We start from the raw sequence: 24,356 nt of genomic DNA on the forward strand, positions 1-24,356 counted from the left end.
CTGGGCATGTCCTGCGGCTGTGGGAGCAGTCGCCCCGTCACCCTCCTCACCACGCCGCCGGAGGCTTGGTGTGCAGCACTCCTCAACGTTTTTTTAGGGGGGGAGGTGCTCGTCTGCGGTGCGGGGTCTTTCCTTCTAGTATGCCGCGGGGTGGTGTCCGTCAGCGGTGCGGAAGGCGGGGACCGGTTGGAGGGGATCGGGTATGGCTGTCGTTGGCAGCAACTCTGGACGTGTGTCGGGCTCTTCTCGCGGATCACCTCAGCTACAGCGCCATGTGGGGGGGGGGGGGGGGGGGGGGCTCCGGCGGTGTCTAATAGAGTTAGTGTTGGCCCAACCGGTTGTCATTTTTATGTTGAGGCAGCGGGGGTGTTGTCGGCAGCTGCTGAATGTAACTAATAAAGTAACTTGTAATCTAACTTAGTTACTTTTAAAATTGAGTAACTTGTAATCTAACTTAGTTACTTTTAAAATCAAGTAACTTGTAAAGTAACTAAGTTACTTTTTCAAAGTAACTATGGCAACACTGATTATAGTACAGATCCATCCGGTTGGGGCCACCGTTACTGAGTTGTGTTTTCGGCAGCACTAAGTTCCTGCACTGCTCAATTTTCCAAACTCAGATTTGAGGCAATGGAGAGAGACACTTATCGCAGCCACCTTAGATTCAGATGAGGCTGAGGGAAAGCGAGTCACTGCCTGAATGGTTTGTGGCTCCAGATCCAACTTTGAAAAATCCCTGTCTGACTTAGAGCTCAGCTGCGTGTAAAGCGTCTCTAACTTGGCAACAGGCAAAGTTCTAGATTGAGAATAAGGGGCTTGTGTCTCTGAAGACACACACTCAAACTCTCACACACACACATACAAACAAACACAAAAAAATGCACACAAATAAAAGACGGGAATGAACTCCAGATATCTTCAATTCCCATGCACACAATGGCAGGTGCAGTAAAAATGGCCAGTTGCTGTGTGAGAGGCAGCGAGGTGTGAAGACAGAGCTCATACAGAATTGATGGCTGCCGACAATGACTGCAAACCAGAATAATGTGCCATTCAGTGGCCATTCACTATATATGAGACTAAACTAAGAGGGATCAGGGTGCATTGGGGACCTCGAGGAAAGCCAGAAGACAGATGAGAGGCAGGACTGGAGGAGCTGGGAGGGGAGATTGACACGTGTGTGTACGGCCTTCACTCTGTCAGGGTTGAAGCATCTAAATCCCCCCCCCCCCCGGCTCTCAGGGCTTATCTCTCCACTGACATTACTCTTGCAAACAAAAATCAAAGAAATCCAGAGGTCACGCCTGCAAGTTGAAGTGCGCAGAAGCACACGGACAAATTTGTCCACACTGAGGACCGTGTGAATACTCACTGCACTGGTTTACTTGAAAAGCTCTCAAGTTTCAAGCTTTACTAATTCAGTAGATTATGTCTTTACATTGCAAGAAGTTACAATTAATTCAATACAACAACAAATGAATACAAATCCATCAACTACTCAAAACAACATCATAGCCGGTATTCAACTATATTTTTTTGAGAATCAGGTGAATACAATGTTCTGCGGGAATTTAGCTACAGCTTAACTAATTTAGTTGAGTGCAGAAACCCATTTTTTTTTTATATTTAAATCTTGTAAATTGTATACAAATGTGTGTGATGTTAATCAGTGGTTGAATCCTATTGAGAAGTAGTAAAACATTTTGAAAACCGGGATTAGTGTACCCCGCGTTATTTTTGTTTTCTAAGATTTTTCTAATATACACATTATTAGAAAGCCAATATAACCACTCGATGGAGATGCTAGAGGAAAGGCCGGGATCATAAACAATAGTATCATCCATATTCTGGGGGGGGGGACGGGACACATAAACAAACACCAAATGACATGGTATTCGCAGAGGCAGTCGACCCTACATCACCATACTTTGGTCTCGCTATAGGAGCAACAAACCAGAAGCCAACTATTCTGCTATCTGTTTTTTGTTTTTTTTATTCCTCTCCACTCAGCCAATCCTCTCTCCCTTGCTCTGCAGGTTGCCTTGGAAACAGTAAAGGCCCACCAGAGAGGACTTAGTGGAAAGGGGAAGTGTTGATGCGTAAATATTCAGGTTTGTGGGGAATATGACAAAACAAACATATTTCCCGGTTACAGAGGGAGTACATCTGTGAATCGTTATCATGTGAACATATCCAGGTCATCTTCCACTTTGCACCCACGTGTTAATGGATTATATATGTTTACATGTAACATAAACACTGCTGACCCCTCCATGTCAGGTCAGCAAGTCAAATGCAACTTCAGACTGACGTCCCACTGAACATGTGCCCTTCAGTCCTCTTTCCTCTCCCATCCGTTGTTGTTATCTGACTTGTGCAGAGAATACAGAAGTGATGGCTTGATGAAGCAGAGGTGCACTGGAAAGATTGATCGATACTTTCACTTAACCTTGGCTTTTCCCCTTACCCTCTCACTTGCTCTCTTCAATTCAATTCAACAGGGCCTTTATTGGCAGGATGGAAAACGTTTCAAAATTCATTTCAGCAAAGTACACAATGACAAAAAAGAACAAAACAGGAACAATCAGACGACACCAAAATCAATACATGCATATATATTAATTATATATTAAGTGTGTGGTGTGTGTGTCTGTTTGTGTTTTCTGTGTGTGTAAAGGTCATTGACTGTCCCCTAGGTTGTGGTATGTTTACACACACATATGCCCAATCACCTTGTCATTGAAGTTTTGTCAATTTATAGATCTCATTGAAATCAATGACATTTTACCGAGCACAGAATTTGCATTATTTCAATTTGATTGTGAATGTTGTCTCTATCACATGCATAGACTATATATAAAGATGGACAATGCGTCTCCACTTTCTTCTCTCTGTCCAAAAATGGAGCCAAAAAACTGATTTGATCCAGACACACTGGCCTTGGAGTCAAAAGCTTATCCAGCAGTGATGCAGTAATGTGTGTTCCTGAGGTTGATATTGACATCTGGTAATTTCCTGCTGGTAATAATACTGTGTTGCATAAATATTAAATACACACAATTAAGTAACTCTACCAGAAGACAATGGTAGTGTTGTGTTGTTGCTATATTTTACAGATTCTCAAGTCATGTAAGTGCTTTATACAGCCTCAGGTAAACGTTGGCGGTTAAAAGAACTATTAAGTATTCGGTGTGAGATGCTAAAACCGCAGCTCAAAGTGCACATTGACTCAAAAGTCTTGTTTTCAAAAATACCCCAAACCATCAATATACAGTTGAACCATGTCGTCCATGTATCTCTCTGGAGTTCTAACAATTTCATGGCATGTCAGTCTCAAAGTTTCATATCTGATTGCTGAGTGATGCACAGCCACTGTAGCTTGGTAAATCTCATCAGCTAATTCAGATAGTGATAGTCAATTAGTGCTGAAATGAGCCCAACAGATGCTTCGATATTTTAGAGATGGTCTCTTACATTCGTCCTTGAGGAGGCTGTTCAATGATATTTGAGCTTCAGGGACATGTATTTTTCATGTAGCGAGACAGCTCAGCGATAAAATGAGCACTTAGTGTTGTGTTGTGTAAAAAAGCAAAAAAAAAAGCTTAAGTGGGTAGTGCTGGGGGCGTGGCTGAGGGTGGTGACGGTATAGTTATGACATCACAAAATCCTGGGAGTGTCAACAGCTCGTTTTACTGCTCAGTTTCTAGACTCAGGCTTGTGTGCATTTTACATGGACTGAGCGTTAAGATATTTCACAGATTGCATATATTTACTTTTACCTGGTGTACAATCAGAAAATAAATGGAAATACTTCTGCAATATGAGAATTTTGATACCATTGATTAATCAGTGAGTCATGTTTATGACTTGGTTGGATAAGATTAAGATGCATTTATTAGTCTTCAACACATGCACAGACATGCACATGCACACTCATGCAGGTAGGTAAAAATTAAACTTCTGCTTTTGACCCATCTGGTGCAGGACACACAGAGCAGTGAGCGACCATGTAAGGCGCTCTGGGAGCAGATGTTGGGGGAGTAAGGTGCATTGCTCAGGGGCACTAAACAGGGTAGGGAGACTCTTGGATTTTTGGACAGATCAATCCAGGTTGGTCTTTTGTTGTCTCTCCATGGAGTCGAACCTGAGACGAACCAGAGACCTTCTCTGCCCATAGTCCAAGTTTCTGCCACCAGACCACCGCCTCTCCTTAATATGACAAATCACATGTGTTACAACATAGTAGGGAAGATTAAATTAAATTGGATCCTGTAATTGTTTTATTCCAACAGGATTATGTGGAACAAGTTCAACATTATAGCTGGTATTGTAAAAAATGTAATGGCAAACACATGCATTTTTGCTAATATGAGCTTTGAAAAGCTCAGTTCTCTGTTCCAAAGATCGGGGCAACCCTTTATACGATCAATACAAATGCATTAATCATACATATCATGTTAAGAATACACTGTCTCATATTGTGATAGTGGTCTTTTTGGACAAAAAGGTAGGTAGAAGTATTATAGTCCTGCAGAGCGAGTATCCTGTGCCAGAATGAAGCCTCTTTACTCCATGCTGCTCTGCATTTGGCTCAACTCTAACTCACAGCACTGCCTTTGCTCTGCATGCTCCGCTTCACCACTTAAATCATCCTGTCATCTCCATTTCTTATGGTCACATTTTGTAAACCAAGGGCCTGATTTTCTGTGTAGCAGCTGGCAATACATAACAGCTTATTTCTCATGGAGCAGGAGTGTCAGTCGCCCGCGCTACCTACGAACTAGATGAGAGAGGAATCATGAAGTCCGTGAAGAACCTCTTAAGAAAGATTTGTTGGTCTTGCTATAGATTTCCAATCTGAGTGCGCTGCTCCACCTGTAATATGAGTGGTTCAACTGGTTTCACTTTTAAATTCCGTTGCGTTTCAAGAGAAGGAATGCTAAATTGCCCTGCAATCATCGACAACCTTTTGTAATTCTATAATAAGCTACATTTGGCCAATTATTGAACGGAAGTTGTGCGGTGAGTCATGCAATCACAAAATTGCAGTTTGTTTTGCTCTGTCTCAAAAGCAAATTTCTTCAATATTGACTCTTAATAAAAACTTTCCTCTGCACTACTTTACTTGATTTTGTCCAAACATAAGGACACTTTGCTTCAATTCACATTGTTTTCTGTTTCGTAAATATCTCGTCTTCCTTCTCTGTATTGTTCCTGTTCTGCCTTTACTCGAGTGAATACATTATTCAGACCCATCAATATCCTGTGAAAATGATCAGAGATGAAAATCAAGCACACATTCCATCGTGTACAGAAAGCTCCATGTTCATGCTGAAGCTGAATCAAGGGGCATTCGGAATAAAGCTCATGAATAAACCCCACGATCATCCTTTCGTCTCTCACATTGTTCAGAAGCTTATACCCAGTGTATGTAAAGCGGGAAGCCACGTTCAGCTCACAGGAAAGGGAGGGCCACTTTTTACTTACTTGGTCGCCACCACACATCCCCCATGCCTCCTTTACCTTTGACATCACTCCTCAGCTGGTTCCCAGTCCTGAAACATCATTACCCCAAACAGCAACTGTGGATTAGGGCCTCAAATAGAGCACGGAGCGGTGCCAAATGACACGTGAGAGCGAGACACAACACAAACAGGTGTGACTTGCCTTTATGCTTCAGCGATGGCGCGTTTTCACCGCAAGCTTCGGCGCAATGCTCGTCAGGCGCACAGAGAAAGCTCAGCGTCTGTGTGGCTCTATGTGAGAGCTACAGGTCTTGTTTGTTATTCTTCGACACCTCCCCGTTGTCTATCCTCTCTCAAGTAAATCGACCTGAAACTGCTCGGGCTGCTTTCCCTTCCGCTGGCGTCAAAACAATGGAAATGCAACGGAGTTCGGCAAATATTGACTCTCTATAAGTGAAGATGACCTAGAACAAACACAGCGGACCCATGTGATTGTGTGGAGGGAAGGATATTTTGCAGTGCTTGTGTGTAAACACTTGTGTGTGTAGGTGTGTTAGTGTTTGTGTGTAATTCTCTGCACATTTTCTCCTGGCTTATGAGTCTATGTGTATTTGCAAAGGTTCTGCACAGTGATTTATCACGGTATACACTGAATTATTCAAAATCCAATCCAGGAGATTCAGCAAACCCATATAGAGTCGGGAACCATGATTCCACACATTCAATATGTGTAAAAATAACAGTCATGGTCATTTAAGTAGCTGTGACTGCTAACAGATTTAAAAACATTATCCCAAAAAAAACGATGACAAGACTAAGTCAACAAATGCATCTACTATCACAACTTCCCTGAACCAATGCACAAGACCTTACATTTGACCTCCGACATTTAGGTGGCTAACAAGTGAGGACTCGACAGTCGATAAGGTCTGAAAGGGATGAGTGGAGGGAATTGGTAATGGCTGATCGATAAGTCTGGTCTGATGAATGGCGGTGCGCTGCAGCGGCCTAGTAAACGGAGGAATGATTAAATACAGCAGCCAAGAAGGAGCCGCTTGATTGATATCAATTAAAGTGATGAGAGAGAGAATGCACTGGTTACTGTTCATAACCGTCACTGGGTATCTCATCATGGATGGTAGTATTCGTGCAGGGCCACCGTAATGATGGTTCAGATACCGGGGCTGCTTCGTGATAAACGTGAGGATATTTATAACGATTGTGTGCCGTCTCTCCGAATAACGTTTATACACAACAGTTGGACATTTTCCCGATCGATAAGAAGAGTAAATAAGCCATTTAATAGCGCGCTGTAACAAACAATAAATGAGAAGTCTGATATTACATTGCCAGGATCTTATAGTGAATCTCGACAGATGCAGACCTCGCTCTGCCTCCCTCCTGCTCCACCTCCTTCAACCCATAATGACCGAGCTAAAACCGTTAAAAATCATAGTTTGAATACAACCACCCAAAAGCTGAGGGCTCGCTGAGGAGCTGACAGAAATGCCAATGTTAACCAAAGCATTTGGCTTTTGGCCATTCCACTGGGCATAAAAAAATAGCAATAAAGACCGTCAAATTCTTCTTCCTCCACAAACCTGTCTCTCAGCAACTAAGCCATTGGTCAGCAGGTCAGCACGTCAGCAGTCTGGGTCTAAATCGGCTTCATTGTTATTTTCATTGATGTTTTCGTCATGAAACCTTGCTGTAACCTGCTCCCCTCGTTTAGACCTGCAGCCATTGTCTGAAACAGGCCTTGAAAGATACACAGCTTCATACTGGCATTGAGTTGAGTACATAGGCCTACTTTTATTAGAGCAAATATAGAGTTGTACTCACACCAAAAAATCTCATGTAGCAGCCCCGTGACAGACACACACTATGTGAACAACAGACGCCTGTGAGACGTTGCAGATCCGCAGCGCGGCCGTGACAGCCTCCGCACTGTGTGGCACAGGTTTAAGAGTGCTAACAAACATAATGCATTTACCATGAAGCCTGCTGTCTCTGCCATGAGTGTTTCAGCCAATCAGAATGTATTTAATCGGTCACGTGCCTTTAAAAAGGAAAACATTGTGGATGAGCAGCACACATCTCATCCGGCTCTTAAGGCTGAAGCACACAGACATCGCACCCGCTCTTAAAAGCATCTACATGCATATGTTGTCTGATCTAATTTAGTTTACAGCTTTACACTCTTACTCCCCTCGTCCTTTTCCTCTCTATGCATCCGTGATAAGAGACTAAACATGACGTGAAAACATTACAATCCGAGCACATTGGGATTCCCTAGCGCCTGAGCTCCCCTCCAGGCCTGTGCAGCCACTCGATGACCTGAGTAGACACAAATTATCTCCATGTTTGCCTCACAGCTCTGCGGCACACACTCTGCGCCGCATCGACACTTGGTGTCGAAGGAAACAAATGCCAATTAGATAAACATGAAAAAAGGCAGAGGCGCTACAGTGTTCTACTTTGTGCTGCGCAGCTTTGTGTAGAGAAGATGATTCATCACCTCAGTCTTAAATGTGGATATTGAACTTACTGTACACACACACCGAAACACACACATCGACACACACACACCCATATGTATTCAGAAACACGTCTCTACCTCATCCCAGCTCAGAAACAATGACACCCTAATCCGAGGACAATATAGGCACTAATCCACACAAAAAAGGGATTGTACGGCGAAACAAACGTAGGAGCGAAAGGGGGGGGGGAGCAAGCACGCTAACAAGCAGAGGAGACTAATCCTGATGAGAGATACAGGCCGGGAGAGGAGGATCAAAATGACTGTTAGGGAGGCCAAGACAGAAAGGAGTGAGAGAGGAAGTGGGAGAATGGAAGTTTGGGTTAGAGAGAGAGGATCATCTACTTTCTGTCGTTGACTTTTTGCGGGACACGTATCTTGCAAACCATTCATCTAATCGGCTTCACCATTTTGATATGTTTGTTGTAAAGGACCCAGGAAGGTGCAGTGCAGAGTTTATACTGATTTGGAAAAGCAATACGTTCAATTCTAATACAAATTGAATAAGCAGGCAACCAGCTCTGTAGCCGTCATTGGGGTCGGGGCAGTTTGCCTTCAGTTTTGGACCAAACAGAACACGTCTTCTTCTACGTCCTTGATCAGCTACAGCAGTGGACAGCAATCAGATCATTCAGATGATTTAATTATTTGACTTAAGCACATTTGACCGAGACAAACCAACGATGGGTACACAACTTGGCCATGGGAAGAACATTTTGAGCGATCACTTTGTTTCTGCGATGTTTAAACTTGAGCTGAATGACACAGCTTTTATTTCTTGCTTAATCGACCTGTTTTTCATTTTAAGAATAAACATAGAATATAAAATCTTCAACACAGATAACCAGGTGGGATGAACACAATTTTTTCTAACCTCTCTCGACAAAATAAAGGGACATCGTATTGTAGAACTGTTTGAGGAGGACTCCCATTGCCCACAGACACTGCACTAGTTTAACTGACAGAGATTTTAATTGAGATGTTGATCAACTCACAGTGTCAAGTTATCAAAAAACAAAACCAACAATGAGCCTTTCTCTTTTCCACTATTAACATCCAAGGTGACTTTTCCGGACTTCTCTTTTTTCAATTTCATTGGCTTGTGCAGTGCCAATAGCCAAAACATCAAACTCCAGCCCAAGTAATTAAATTCCACTGTAACTTAAGCATGTCATTTAGATCCCTAACTCACTTAGTGCCGTTGAGGTTACTGGGCACTTTGTACACAGAATGAGATTGATCCCGACACCCTCCATTGAACAGGGGGCACATTTTCAAAAGGTGAACTCTAACCTTTACTTACAGCAAGCTGGCTGATGGGAGAGGGGTTATCTCAGGCGGGAATTAATTACACCAAAGTCTATCATCCAGAGGGCTGAGCAGATGACATTTACAGGAGGCCAACCAAGGTGCTTAATTACACACTTTCATAAAGTGGCGGAATTAGTGTGCCAGACTGGTGCCAGATATAAACAGCGGAGGAATAACAACACCAGCAACCTTTCGGGGGAGTCAAACAAAACAGAAAATGGGGCTGGAGTGTTGCGGGGGGTGACATTTCATGCAGTCAAAACCCAATAACAAAGTGCTCTGTCAGAGGAGCGGGAGCACTCCAGGTTCTCGGTGCTTTTTGAAGGAGATGAGCTCACGGACAATAAAAAATGCATGGTTGCGGAGAAGGGGTGAGGGCTGTGCGGTGCGTAGCGGCGCAGCAAATGTGCCATGTGAAGTTGCCTGTGTTCTTCTGACCTCCATTTCATGAGGCACCTCCAACGGAGAGGAGGAAGAACGGCTCCATCCATTGCCTCTCGGTTGTGAGATCCTGGTCTATCTCATAGACTTAAATCACTGTGCCTCTCTTTTGCTTTTTCCCTTCCAATTTGTATACTTTGGGCGTTAACTTTCTTATATACATAAACACCATGAACAAAATTAAAAGTAAAGGAAACACTAAGAACTAAAAAATGTAAAAATATATATTTTTAAAGTCAGAAACTGCATGTGTGCGAGCACACAATGTCCTGATGATTAAAACTGTTTCCTCTGCCCCCCAAAATATCTCATATGATTTTGCCACCTGACCTGTTGTGCTACTATAACATGTAAATTATGCAACTTTATTTTTCCTCTTAAAAAAACTGTTGGGACACTGACTTTACGAAATTACACGTCTCACTAAATGCTAGTGACCTGATACAACCCACAGACTCAGTCCCAGCAACTTTGAGAGCATTGCAGATCAGTTAGAGGAAGTCATACAAAAAAAAAGTTAGTTAAGCAGAGGATCATGAGGAGCCATTCAGTCGTGTTTCAGTTCGGTGAGTGGAGCTACACAGGCCGAGGTCCGGTCAAGTGACAGGCTTTGTTTCCTTTACCAAGGCAGCAGATAACACTGTTGTTCAGCAAAAATGTAAAAAAAAGTGTCCTTCAATAAGATACACTGCACAACGTTGTGTGTCACTCATTAATGTCATCTCATCTTACCTGCCTTTGAAAAAAAAAGAATTATGGATTAAATTGATCCACCAACCATTCAGAGTTTAGTCAAGAGGCAGCAACAAGAAACAGAGGAGAGAAACTACAAACTAGAGGAGCACTCCGAGGTTTAGGGCTAGGGTAAAAATTGTGAAGGTATACAGTGCAGAGGATATGGAGGTCACATTAATGTTACTCTCAGCCAGCCATCTTTAGTGGAGAGAGCAAATGCAAGGATTATTGCTGTCGGTCCGTCTGAATCTTCTGCTAGAGACAACACTCCCAGTACAGATGATACAATATAAAGGCTCCTCTCATACTGAGCCCAGGACATGACCAGTAGAGAACCAGCGAGAAGAACCAGCCCGGGAATGACTCAGTGCTCTGCAGTGAACAGCTCAGGTAGCTGCAGCAATGCCAGGTTAACACAAACGACTGAACTCCATCAGATTGGAGAGAGCGGCTCTGTTCAAACAAGTGGTGTTTGGAAACGCTAACTGGACTTACTGGAGTGAGTCTGTCTGTGTGTGTGCGACTGCAGTGCACAGTTACACGGGCATCATGCGAGTCACGCCTGTAACCATGGTAATTCTGCACGATGACGCTATCATGTCACTGAGACTGAAACTAGCAACAAAAACAAGTTGCCTAAATTAAATAACACATTTCTGTCCAACAACGTGTTGGTTTAAACCAAATACAAATGCAGCTGCCAAACTTAACCTTGCTATACTCTCTACCTTCTCCACCTCACTTCCTTCTATAGCTAACCACCTCTCCAACGGCTGATGTCTCTTTTTCCTCTGCCCCCCCCCCACACACTCGTCTCCATCTCTCTTTGTTTGGATGCAGCGAGGGTAGGCCCTGTCAGTGTGCATTCTGTCAGTGGGGAAACAGCAGGCAGCGCAGAGGGCCTTTCACAGAAGCCAAACAAAGACAGGCAATCCGAGAAACACCTCAATGTTCACTCTCCCTGGGTGCACACAGACAACCGTCCGCAGCCGGTATGTGCAGTATAGAAATGCACTAGAAAAACACACACACAAACAAACGCACAATACTGCCAACGCATCCCGCCCACTGGCCGAGCGCTCCCTTCAGTCTGGCTGTCACCGTGTGCCACTGTCACACGGCTCATGCCTCGGTCCCTTCCCCGACTTTGCCACCGACATGTGTTCAGCCCATTACAAGGTCCCACTCATATGCACTCTCATGAATGCACAACAAACTGTGCAGACACACACACACACACATACACAGCCATGCTTGCTGCAGTCACTCTGTCAAACATCCCCACATCACACTGTGTGAGGAAACATGGAGTCTTCAGTTTTCTTGAGCTGTAACTTTGTCACTTTAAATGTGACTATTTTTGTTTTCATGGTTTGATTTACACAAAAAGGCTGAGAGTCGACTCAGGCTTGAAAGAAAAAAATGAAAAGCTGCAGCATTGCTAATAATGATAATACTAATAATCATAATAATCATAATAATAACAATAACCAGAGCTTAACCCTGTCATATCTACTTCAAAGGACATCATTTCTAGCCCTGGACAAATTTTGGAACAAAGTCAAATTGGTGTTCGATTAACAGCAGCCAATGTGTGAATTCTTAAAAAATGTGACATGTCACCTCTTCCGACTAGGTTTCTAGAATATCCCATATATACCGAGAGGAATCAATGGCAAATAGAGCCAATCACACCGAACCAGACATCCTAGTCAGGGGTTTCTCCCGGTGAAACATTGTGTAATCGCCCCCTGTCCTCATTCAATCACGTAGTTGTTAAGACTGTTAAACAGCAAGTTGAGTTTTATCAACTGCAGAGAGATCGGAGGATATTCAACGATTATATTCCAAAACATATGCCCAGCTTTTCGTCCTTATCAAATCCTGTGTAACCTAAATCACAACGGGCACACACTACTAATGCAGCCGGTTTCTTCTCTATAATCAGTAGCACTGTTCATACCTTGTGTTTAAATTCATATCAGTGGTTAACTGGACAGGTGTCCCTGAGGCTCATTGAGATCTGGTAACTACATTCAAATGTGTCCCGGGCCACATCGGAGGACCGCCTACTCTACGTGTGAATTCCCACAAATTAAACTGCTTCTCAAATATCGGAAGCTGGCTGTCCATGGAGAATGAACATTTTGAAAAGTGTGCCATACACCTCGGATGACTTGGTTTCGTCTGGAAAACACAAAGAAAGAGATGCAATCTTTTTTTTTTTTTTATTTCTAATTAATTATTGTCAGACCAGGCACAGGAAACACGTTTTCAGACAAAAATGATTTCTGTGTTTGCGAACTGAAGAAGAGAAGTGAGATTGAACCCCTAGTGGTCGCTGGAGAAGCACACATGCTGACGCCAGGTAGGAGCAGGGCTTATGTTTACGGGATGACCACACATCGATTGACGTATACTGTATCAGCCCTAGTGAGGAGCAGAAATGTGGCCACTCATGCAGGCAGTAATGGAGAAGTGGTGTTTTAGATGGACACATGCACACACTTCTTGAGCTGTGTGGAGGCTGTGCAAACAAACTCACCCAGAGCCCCAGGTTCACCGGGATGGATGACCTTCCTGTTCATGCTCTGCTGAGCAGCAGATAGATCGTGCTATGTTGGAGGGGTGCACTCCTGTGACCACTTGTGCGACTCGGTGTGCTTGGCTGTGTGCAGTGCAAGTATGTCCATGTGAGTGTGTGTGTGTGTGTGTGAGTGCAACTCCCCAGTGTTGCTGTTCCATCCACCCTCTGGAGAGCAAAACAACAACTTGTCCTGACCACAGACTAGACCCTGTCTTACCGCCCACTCACCCAGAAAACAAATAGAGGGCAAGAAGGAAGGAGGGTAGAGACCCACAAAAAAAAAAAATTGTGCATCTCGCAGCACGGTAGCAGATCAGATGTGCCTGGCGGTGACTTACGGGGAGATGGGAACTGTCAGGAGCTCTCTTAGCTCATGTCAGTTCTGTAAAAAGAGAGAACACAATGAAGAAAATATGAAAAATAATCCCGAAAAGACTCAGATGTGGGATCTGGTATCAAATATTAACATTACGTGAAGGAGGGAAAGAAACAACTGCAAGCGTTTTCTAAACAACTAGATAACTCTCTTAACTCCAACCGCCGGCAGTCGTTTTAAGTTAAGAACAATCTGATGCATGATTACACTTGAAGTAAAGTGCAAGGAGCCGCTGTTGAACGTCACCTTTCTGACGAGTGCACAAATAATTCAGAGTGTTCAGTCAGAAGCATTTAACTGTGTCCACGGACAAAACAAGATACGTAGACGTAGAGAAATAGAACCAGAATTCTTTTTTTTTTCATACTGTATATAAATCCTGGAATATACAAAATTCAAAATCACAGATAAAGAGGTAGATGTGAATCATACTTAAAATGCAAATGCACTGTGGGAAAGTAGTTTAAAATATGAATTTTTTCTACAACATTGAGATGTGTGTTTGCAAAAGTGAGTGTGCATGATTTAGGGCGTGTGTGTGCGTGTGTGTGTGTGCGTGTGTGTGCGTGTACGTGTGGGTGTGTGTGTAGGGGAAGCTCCAAAATAGTCTTCATTAGGCTGCCGGAGAACTGCCGGTCAACAATCAGCCATTAATTAAGTGTCAGAAACACTTAACGTTCCAACACGCTGGCAGCCAGTTCTCATGGCAGACGCTCACAACATTTACAACCTGCTCACACGGACGAGCCAGACCCACCGACATTCTCCAAGAAAACAAGTAAACAAAGCCCGTGACTTCGCAGCCGCAACAGCCGGGCTTCCGTTTAACTTAAACTAGGTTCAGGCTTGTGAGGCACTTTCAAATGTGAAGCACTTGTTCTAGGCTTCTTCTTCGTCTAGCGCAGGGGTCTCCAATCTTTTTATCCTGAGGGCCACATATAGAAAAAAATACAAAGGTCTGGAACACTCACACCACCATGCCCCCCCTGCCCTGTAGCGGACTGTTGACAGACATTTCTTCAAAAATAGAGCAAAACTACAAAGTGCTATAAGTAAGTGCCATTTAAGTTTTTTTCTGAAGCGGGCCAAATTAAAATGGATGACGGGCCGCAGATGGCACGCGGGCCGTAGTTTGGACACCGCTGGTCTAGCGATATGTCACAGCGGCTTCCTCTGCAGCAGGAGATCCACGTGAACGTCCGAGATAACACCAAGGAGCCAATCGTTGCTCTGAGCCACTCTTCATTCGTGACGCGACCTCATTGGACCCGCCGTCTCCGTGACAAAATTAGAACGGCGCTCTGCTCAAGCGATGCCAGGTGTGTAATTAACACCCCCAACAACCGCCAGGTCTTTTTATGTTTTGTGTGTGTGTGCGTCTAAATATGGCTTCGGAAGGAAAGAAATCTGTCACGTCCTGTGCAATCAATTGCGGCAACTGCAGTGACATTTAAACGTTAGTAGCAAAGCCGCGGAGAAAATGAACGAGGGCGGCATCAGGGTTACAAAGCAAACATTGTTTTTGTTGGAGGGTTTAATTGAAATCTTGCAAAGCTACACTGTTGAATTAGTTCTCTAAAATTAAAAATATTAAAATGTTGAGGGAGTTGAGGAACATATTTCACAAGGCCGGGGTTTTGCTTTTCTATGAAGCAAAACGCATCAAGATGATCTGGACCTGGTTGGGGGGGTAGAATGCACACAGGTAAACACACACATCCACAGCTCTGTTTGCAGGAAGTTCAAGCCAGGACGTTTTGTGGAAAACGGTCTGGCAACAACACAGGCAAGTCAACGCTTGAAGGAGTGCAGGTAGAAGTAAACAAAAAAAAAGTAATCTTAACACGCCTGTAGCATCACAAACACTGGACTGTGGCCATGTCTGGAGGCTTCTAAATGCCCCTGATGTCTTACAGTGGGTTTCTGTTCAAGACGCTTACAAACTCGTACACACACTTCCCAGCTGCGACCCATATTGCCACTGCTTGCTGTGGCGCTATTAAATCACCAGCCAATGAGCAGAGGAGCTTAGTGAACACTATTTGCATCGGGAGTCGCTTTTATGATCGCGCTGAAAAGAAAATTGCCTCGTTGCCGTGTCCCTCTTGAACTCCCCGCATAATTAGAGGGTTGAGTCGTCGTGACAGCGCAACATGCTAATATGCCACGCTTATCTCACAATTGTAAATGAGTCTAAGTATGATTATCATTATCACTGTTTGTATTATATCCCAGCATCATTAGGACTCAATGGAATCATTGAGGAAAATGGGGAAAAAGACGGTTTGAAAATCTTGTGGCTGTGTGAGTGACAGTAAGAGGATGGGGGGGGGGGGGGGGGGATTAGCATGAAAACATAGAGGCATCAGGCACCTTGTTTTCAGAGCGGAGGAGAGGCTGCTGTGCATATGTGCATGCTTATGTTCACACACACACACACATCCGGATCAAAGAGCATTGAATCTGAGACATTTCAGGTGAAGTGACACTCGGTGGAAAGACACATGCCGTCCGAGAGGCTGTGTATGAAAGATCAGTTAATTCGTGGAGTGGAGCCAATCACAAAGTTCACCGCATGCAGATATGACACCTGCTGCTGCTGTGTCGTCCCTGTCAGGGGAATATTATTTCAAACTGATTCCATTGCATTAATATATATGAGTGTCTGAAGTGGCTACTTCTGTGCAATTTAAGTGTTTAAATCATCATGACACTTTATGTATTTCAATTACATATTCGATTCCAATGTAAAAGGTCCATTTTTTATGAAGTGTTTTCTATCAGGTTGTGTTAGTATGAATAAACCCTTATATGCCTGACTTGACTGATTTGATGCAATACATTGTGTTTAATGTTTATACTTGTGTGTTTGTTTCACTTCATTTAATATGTAGCTTCATATGTAATTGAAATACATAAAGTCCCACTTATTTTTTGAGTAGCAATGTACATAGGAATAACATAATCGTTAAGGGTCCCAATAAGTTATGACCGTGTGACGGTTTTCCCGGCAAAATACCTGGAGCCTGAAATGGAAGCAGCTGAATGTAACCGACCCATCATTCATTTTAATATCATCATCATCTGTGCTTTTACTACTGTGACATATCACGACGTGTGCTGAGGGACAGGCCTGCACGCCGATCTGCTGCCACCATGAAAACTAGCTTTCCATAACTTGCATGACCTGGTTTATTAGTCCAATTAAAACATAATTAAATATAATTGGTAGTTGAATATTTATTTATGTTTTATAAAAAAGCAACATTAAAAACAAGAGCAGAAACTTCCTCCAGTCCAAACCTCCATTTCGCAACCTTTCAAGGCTCATTTGATTCATCTATGTTAAATTAAGTGCATCTTCAGTTAAGTTCCATTGCAGCCGAACCTCTGCTCATTTCCGACATAACAGCAAACACATGACAATAGCCTGCAGCTGTTGTTCTACGGAAGCCCCATTCTCAAATTGAACTAATGGTGGCAACACACCCATGGGTACATGCATGTGTAGGAACAATATTCATATTCCACTGTATTTAATGAGCTTGCATACATTACAAACATATGAAATTAGAAATCTTCAACTGGCCTGGTACTATCTCTTAAATAGCATGATGCTTTGTTTACATCTTGTATGCATGTTCATTGATGTTTTAATTTGTACATCCATGATTATTTCCTGCTGGCGGCGACTGGGCACGTTTAATCTGTGGGTAGTCCGCATGGTTTGTAGCCAAATATAATCTCTACAAAAGCAGACAGCCTTGCTAATATTGCGAGGAAGCAATATGCTAAGCAAAATAGTCAATCTGTGTGAATTGCGTTTTGGCAAACAATTGCTTTTTGCGAATGGCTCCTAATCGCAGAGAATTCTACCAGAGCGAGCAGCAACAGGGAGGCATCACTTAGACGCTCAGTGGGTTACAGAACCCCTTCAGCACACAAACAGGGGCCATGATACACCCGCTTGGTTACAATGTGTGTAAGTCCCTGTGGAGGGAGATCAGCACAGATTTAAACCTGGTTTGTACTGATCGCTCGCCTTTGTCATTGCGCGTTCGCTTGGCCAACTCCTCGACTTAAGGGGAGAGGCCTCATTTTTCAATTAACCGGTGGACTCATTCATGCTTCACTGCTCCGTCATCGCCCTCATCAGCTCGGCCCCTGCCTCTCTCTTCTCTCTCTCTTTCTCGTGCACGATATGAAAGCGGGGCGGCGCGGTGGTCGATGGCGATTACATGAGACGCTGTTGTAGATCGGTACCGGTGGATGCAGTAGAAGGCGACGCTCCTGGGAGGTGGCTGACTAAACGGTGACCTGACTAATTCACCACATATTCATCGATTGACTGACTTTTCTTCCATTCTCTGTTCGAATGCTCCTCTTTGAAGCCCCCATCGACATTATACAGTTCTAGGAATACATAGAATACGACACATTTATAATTCATGTTGTCGTCAGAACTTACATTTACTGCTAATAAGGTAAAAACATGTACATCCTAACCCCCTATTTTAGACACCTGCAGTGACTTGAAAGTAAGGAGGCAGACTGCTCGAGTGTTGCTGCAGGGCTGGCTGTGTGTTTTTTTTCTTTCGGCTGACCCAGTTGGGAGGCACATTGACTATGCAACTAAGACACAGACGGAAGAGAAACTTGGCAACACATGACTTGATAATCATCGCGGTGATTTAATATTCAAGGGAGAGAGGCAGAGCAAGTGATAAAATTAGGGAGAAGGCAACAGAACATGGGGGGGGGGCGCTGAGGGTTGAGGTTCGAGGTGTACAGCAGGAACAGTGAGGGGGAGAGGAGGAATAAGGAAGGAGAGGGACAAAGATGGAGGGAGGGAACGCAGCAAGACATGAAGGGATAAGGCTTCTATTCCCAGCAGACAGATTTTTCAGAAGCTCGGCGCGTGTTTCTAATTCCCTTTGCCTCCGTTCGACTCCTTCTCTGTAGCTACAGATTAAACACACGAATAAAGAGTTTGCGAAAGAAGATGGCAAGGAGGAGGAGGAGAAGAATAAGACTGAAAAGAGGGAGTCGGGCGGTTACCATGGCTACGCGAGGGGAGAGATTCCAGAGTGGTCTCAGCCATTACGCAGTGTGTTGGGAAGATGGACTATGCAGCACTTAGGCTTATTGCAGTGTGGGCTGAAAAAGAACAGATATCTAATATAGACGAGATGGGGTTCGCACCAAAATGGTGGATGGTGAGCACAGGCCTAATAAAGAGAGGCTGGAGAATACAGAGGTTTAACCGAGAACCGATGTGCCGAGAGAAGCCGGGCAGTCAGACGGAAAAAATGTGTACTATTTGAGAAATTGTTTGGACATCCAATGGGTACAAATTCAGAGACAAGGCATGCATATATGTATCTGCACCGACACTTAGTTAAAGCTAGATTCATCCTCACCCAGCACAGCCTAGTGCAACCACTCTATTTCTACAAAGCCAAGATAAACAGCTGTTGTCTTTGGCCAAGCAGTGAGCTCACATGTAATGATCAGGCACAGCAGCTAAAGATAGGACAGTGGACGACTAATAAAGGGAACATTTCAAGCTTGTCCCTGAAAAGACCTACAATTAATGACAGATGGGTCCGTTAGGCGCAGAAGATAAACGTGTGGGCAACTTCTACAGCAACCACTGTGGACTACTTAATAAATAATTCATGATCATTATATTTTTTAAATAAAAAAAAAAGAATATTCATGAAAGTATGTGGATTCACACCAATTTGCAAAAAGTGATAAGTTCACATTTCCCAGTGGGGTGGTTCTGATATAACTAGGGAGTGTATCACCAGGTGATTGGATCCAATCGGTTGGGGTGGTGGGGGCGACACCTCTGCAGTAGTGCACTGGATGATTGTTGTGAGAACGTGCACGGTGCTTTCTCAGATTATCTACAGCGTTTATGGAGAATGACAGAATCCACAAACGAGCCCTGCACATGACCTTACAAGAAACATTGACAGACTCCAGAAGGCTGCAGCCAATGCCTGTGGTTCAGGAGGAAAGACCCCAACTGGGTCCCAAGATGTCAGGGACACACACCGTGGGTGGTACCCAGGTCTGATCTGCCTGTGGTGGGCCTTCCTTAGAGGAGCATCTCTTGTGATTACAAGGATGAAACACCCGTCGACATCGAGGTACACGACTGGAGAAATGTCAGTTGGTAAGATGCACACAGGAAGCCCTTTCTCTCATGGAAGACGGGGGAGGGCTGAGAGGGGCCGGCAGGAGTCGAAGGTTATTAGGTGGGATGGTTTTAGGTCATTTTGGTCTGAGGAGGTGGGCGTCTTAGCTCATCCATCCTATGAAGTGCCTACTGCCTATTTGTATGTATGATTTCCAAACCGAAGTTTGAATCAGAAGAAAATGTGATGCTTAGGCAGATGACGCAGCAGATTCATCGACCGTGACGCAACCAATTTGTGTTCTGCGTAATGCCAACTAAACACAGACAGCACTCTTTGTTCAACAAGACACTATTCTGAAGTTTGTTATCCTGGGAGGTAAACGTTACACGCCCCACTTGGCCGTTTCGTGTGGAGTAAAAGAAACAAACCTGACCACTGAGAGTATGTCCTGTAAATAGCATTAAAAAAAGGACGTTTTTGCAATAACAAAGATGCACTGATATAAATATAATTTGAAAAGCTTTTTTATTGTACAACTTGATCCATTAAGGACTATATAGCTACACTAAGGAGGAGTTATTGACGTGCAGCAAAAGGCTGTGCTCACTGTCAGACCATAAAAGCAAATTATTTACAGTAGAATTCAATTATGCATATGGACTTGAGGTTTCCATAGCACGTTTTATTGCTATAAAACAGGGCAACTTGCAGTTAGAAGCGATGGAAATAACTGGGCATGGCTGAGAAATCTGTGTATGAGTATCTTTGGCACAAATGGATTGAAACAAACTGCTAAAATGAAAAATATAACTATTGTGGAGACAGAGGAATGTAAATTGGCAAGAGCTCGTGCTACATGGACGACCATGAGAAATGACTTAGGGAGTAAATACAGGACAAAGTCTATCGGAATCAACACAGATATATTTTCAAATCACCACCCGAGGAACAACAGATATCAGTAACTTCCTGAGACGATACAAGCCTGATCTGTGATTATGTGCAATCTGTGGTTGTTGCTTGTTCTAGGACTTGTTCCCTGCTGATCATTGTTATCCTTGTTCTAACTGTGAACTAATCAAATCAAGCACAACAGTGGCTCTGTGCCAGTTGCTTCTGGTCAAACCAACTGTACACAAAGTAGTGCGCCCGCTCCTGTGACATCTGCCTGGTGACCCTCAGCTTCCAGGGAAGTTCAGTCGCAGAGTAAAAATATTTGGAACTTCAAATTATTCATGCCGCGGGCAGGTGTGAGTCCGTCCTTTCACACAGAGAAGAAGAAAAGATTTACAGTGAAAATGAATGGGGCAAATTTTTAATTAAATCTTTAAATAAGACTTATTATGCTCATATCGAAGTTCATGTTTTTAATTTGGGTTATGACTTAACATGTTAGCATGTCTCTACTCATTCTGCCCATAGCTTCAGCTCCTCTATTCAGCCTCTGTCAGAAATGCTTGGCTCTACCTCCTATCTCAAATTCTATTTCACTCAATCTATTATTTTCATTATTCTGTTTTATTCTTTTCTTTTCTTCTGCCTTCTTACTTTAGTTTTTTCCACTCTTTTATCAGCCATTTTAGAATCATATTCATTTAAATGTTTCCGTCTATTCATTTCTTTATTTATTCTGAATTAGTCGCAAATAGTTATTAATTGTTTTTTAAATGTCTGTCTTATTATCATATTTTCAATTTTATGTGAAGCACTTTGAAATGCCCTAACCTGCATTAAGGTGCTATATAAATACAGTTTATAGATTGAATGATTGCCTTTGCTGTGCAAGACTGGGTTAGCGTAGACTTTGCAAATGTGCGGCATTTTGATGTCACGTGATATCGCGATGCTCTGTTGTAGAAAGGAGGTGCAGATGTTTTATATACACACTAAATATGCTTCATCTCTTCTCTAAATGTTGCAGACATTAATCAATATTATATACAAATGTCACACACAATGACTACTGATATATTTCTAAAAAATAACTATTGGTTGGCATGGAAAATACCCAAAATGCTGCTCTTCCCATCCTGCTGATTTTTGGCTTTTTGTTATTCTAATCAGAAAGAAGATGTAACAGGTCTATTTCCAGTGTTGTGGGATTTCGGTGGAACAGAAAAGTCAAAGAAGCGACGTGTGCCATGAGGAAATTGTCGAAATGGTTCAAAGGACGCAGAGAATAGAATATAACAGAGCGTGATGAAGGGAAGCAGAAAATGGCCGGGGTTCTGCTCTATCTGGCGATTGTGGAAAAAGAGTGCTACGACTCATAAATGTGCATATCCTGTGTAAAATGAAAAGCTATCGATGGGAGCCCGTTCGGCTACACATGAACTGACACTGTGCTCTATATATTTTCCCTAATCCTCAGTGCAGTATCAACTGTCAGCACAGCAGGGGGCCCCTCGCTCTCCCCCTGAAACACAGGTCATTGCGGTTGGTCTCGTCGGTGTCATGTGAGGTGGGTGACAGGTAATCATGGCTTTGCACACGTTAACCATGGTGCTCAACATGCTTGATATCCCTCATCCTGTCTCCCCGGTAACAAAATCTGATTCCATTATTCCCTAAGCTCCCTTGATGTATGAGCATGTCAAAGAGTATATGAGTGCATGTTGAATTAACACTACGTAAAAAAAACTACTTGCAGCTCCCGACTGTATCAAGGTCAGAACGTGTACAAGCCAGTTTTGTGTCTAGCGATGAGCACTAAAGTACCCCCCCCCCCCCAGTGTCTTTCCTCCTGTATCTTCTGGTTTTCATCTCGTCACGCAGTGTGGTCTTAGGTGTCCCAAGTCGGCTGACGTTGCTCCATCGAGCCCCATCCCCACGTTCGTCATATCTCAAAAAGACTGACAGACCCCTGTCAGGTAATTAGCCTAATTAGTCACTCGCTTGTATTTCCTTCCCTCCCCACTCATCGGGCTCGCCTTTTCCCCCCTGCGTGGGCTTGAAGCGTGCCATCATTAATATCATCCCGCCACGGGTCATAAAGCATTCCACGTCACCGCGATAAAGGTTCCTGTCCTGGCCTGCGAAGGGAGAGACGATAACCTAGCTTTAAATGTAATCATCTCAGGATGCAATGAGTTCAGTGCATACCGCTACCTTTCCAGTGCAGTGTGAGTCACTCTAAACACCATTATTTCTCCTTCACTCTTTGTTTTCTCCGTTTATTTAAAAGTGGTTGCTCTTGTTCCTTTAAAACCAGCAACAGGAACGACTGAATGATCACATCATATCTGAAATTATTGCCATAAATTACTGACAGGAGGGCAATGAGTCACAAATCTGAGAAGGGGCTTTTGTGCCTCATCACACAAGTAATTTGACATTTGTGTTAATTTCATCACATCCATATTCATGCTGCAGGAAAGGAAATAATAAAACCATAATAACTTCTGAAACCAACATAGAAGTGGCGTTACCTTCGTAGACGGCTTTAAATCCCTGCCCGCTGACTGCGTAGTCAGACAGTAGCCACAGTGTGAGCTTGGCGCCCGTGCTCACAATGGGTGAAGGAAGCTGGAACCCCGTTAACCTGAGAACAAATGGACAGAAGGACAATAATGATCAGTCGGGACAGGAAAAAAAAGGTCCAATCAATAGCCGAGTTGGTCGCAAGGTCAGGTACGGAGCACGCTCGCTTCCGACAGGCCAGCTGTTCCCTCAGGCATTCAGGGAGAGCGCTTTGTGTAACAAGGCTCTGAATCATCCACAAATTATTAAAATGCCAGGACCTCAACAGGAGAGAAAAGCTCAACAGAGTTCTCTCCCTTTGTGAAGAAAGAGCAACTGCAATCATATATCCACAGAATGAATTACAAACACACTGGGGGAAGGAAGCGACAGATGAACAAACAACAAACATAAAAACTGTCAGACTCTGAGTCAACCGACATTTCTAATAAGCAACCAGTAGTTTTCAGATGTGGAATCAAATGGAAAAAGGAAATATTTGATATTTGCAGCTGGGATGTCGACTTTGCAACTTCAATACTGTTTTCTTTTCATTTCAAAATCTTATGTTACTATCAGTCTAACACAATAATGAGAAGCTACTTGTTAATAAAGGATTTTTCAGTCACACTTTAGCATTTCAGTTTTTCCCCTGTTAATATGGTTTGAGTACTATTAGCAACTCAACATTGGCTAGCCCCAGTTTACAGCTAACACTATCACCAATAACACTATATTATTTCCTAATTGCATATTTAGCTAATGTCCTCCGGAGTTTTCATTAAGATGACTTAAGTTTCAACGCTGTTAGATGAGACTTGGCCCTTTTGTTTGTATATGTAAGAAGACATGCATTACTAATTTTGTGAAAAAAGATGTTAGTGTCCCCTGGTGGTGAAAAATGTTAACGGTATGACGAGAGCTTGAATCATACGAGATACAATATGTGCAGTTTTCAGCTAAAAATAAATATTAATACTTTAAAATGTATTGCTAGCTTTTACTTGGCCAAACACGTTTGGGATGGGAATGTGTTTTTCAGAGGATATGTAATATATATATCAGGCATATTTCGGGGACTGCCCTTATCATTCTTATACAGTCACAGAGTCAAACAACAGTGAGGTTTTTCTGATTCATTGAGGTAAAACCAGACGCCCTCAGATTGGAGATACTTTAATAAAACACTGTAACAAGTTAAGAGCTTCCGAGGGAACATTAACAAGTGCACTAAAAGGAGGTTGGAAACAAGCTATATACTCTTGAGTAATGAGTTTTGTCTTATTAGCTTTTA

The 24,356-nt window shown here is 43.2% G+C and overlaps 1 protein-coding gene across 1 annotated transcript in view; it reads right to left on the reverse strand.

Moving 5' to 3' along the window:
• The window catches only part of csmd2 (CUB and Sushi multiple domains 2), a 238,824-nt gene that overhangs the window by 175,727 nt on the left and 38,741 nt on the right, over positions 1-24,356 (reverse strand). Inside the window, exon 3 of the mRNA XM_062410449.1 lies at positions 23,032-23,144. Within this exon, the coding sequence (XP_062266433.1) occupies positions 23,032-23,144 (113 nt within the window). The remainder of the gene's footprint in view (positions 1-23,031; positions 23,145-24,356) is intronic.

The sequence above is a fragment of the Platichthys flesus genome, chromosome 17 (assembly GCF_949316205.1).
Source record: "Platichthys flesus chromosome 17, fPlaFle2.1, whole genome shotgun sequence".
Lineage (NCBI taxonomy): Eukaryota > Metazoa > Chordata > Actinopteri > Pleuronectiformes > Pleuronectidae > Platichthys > Platichthys flesus.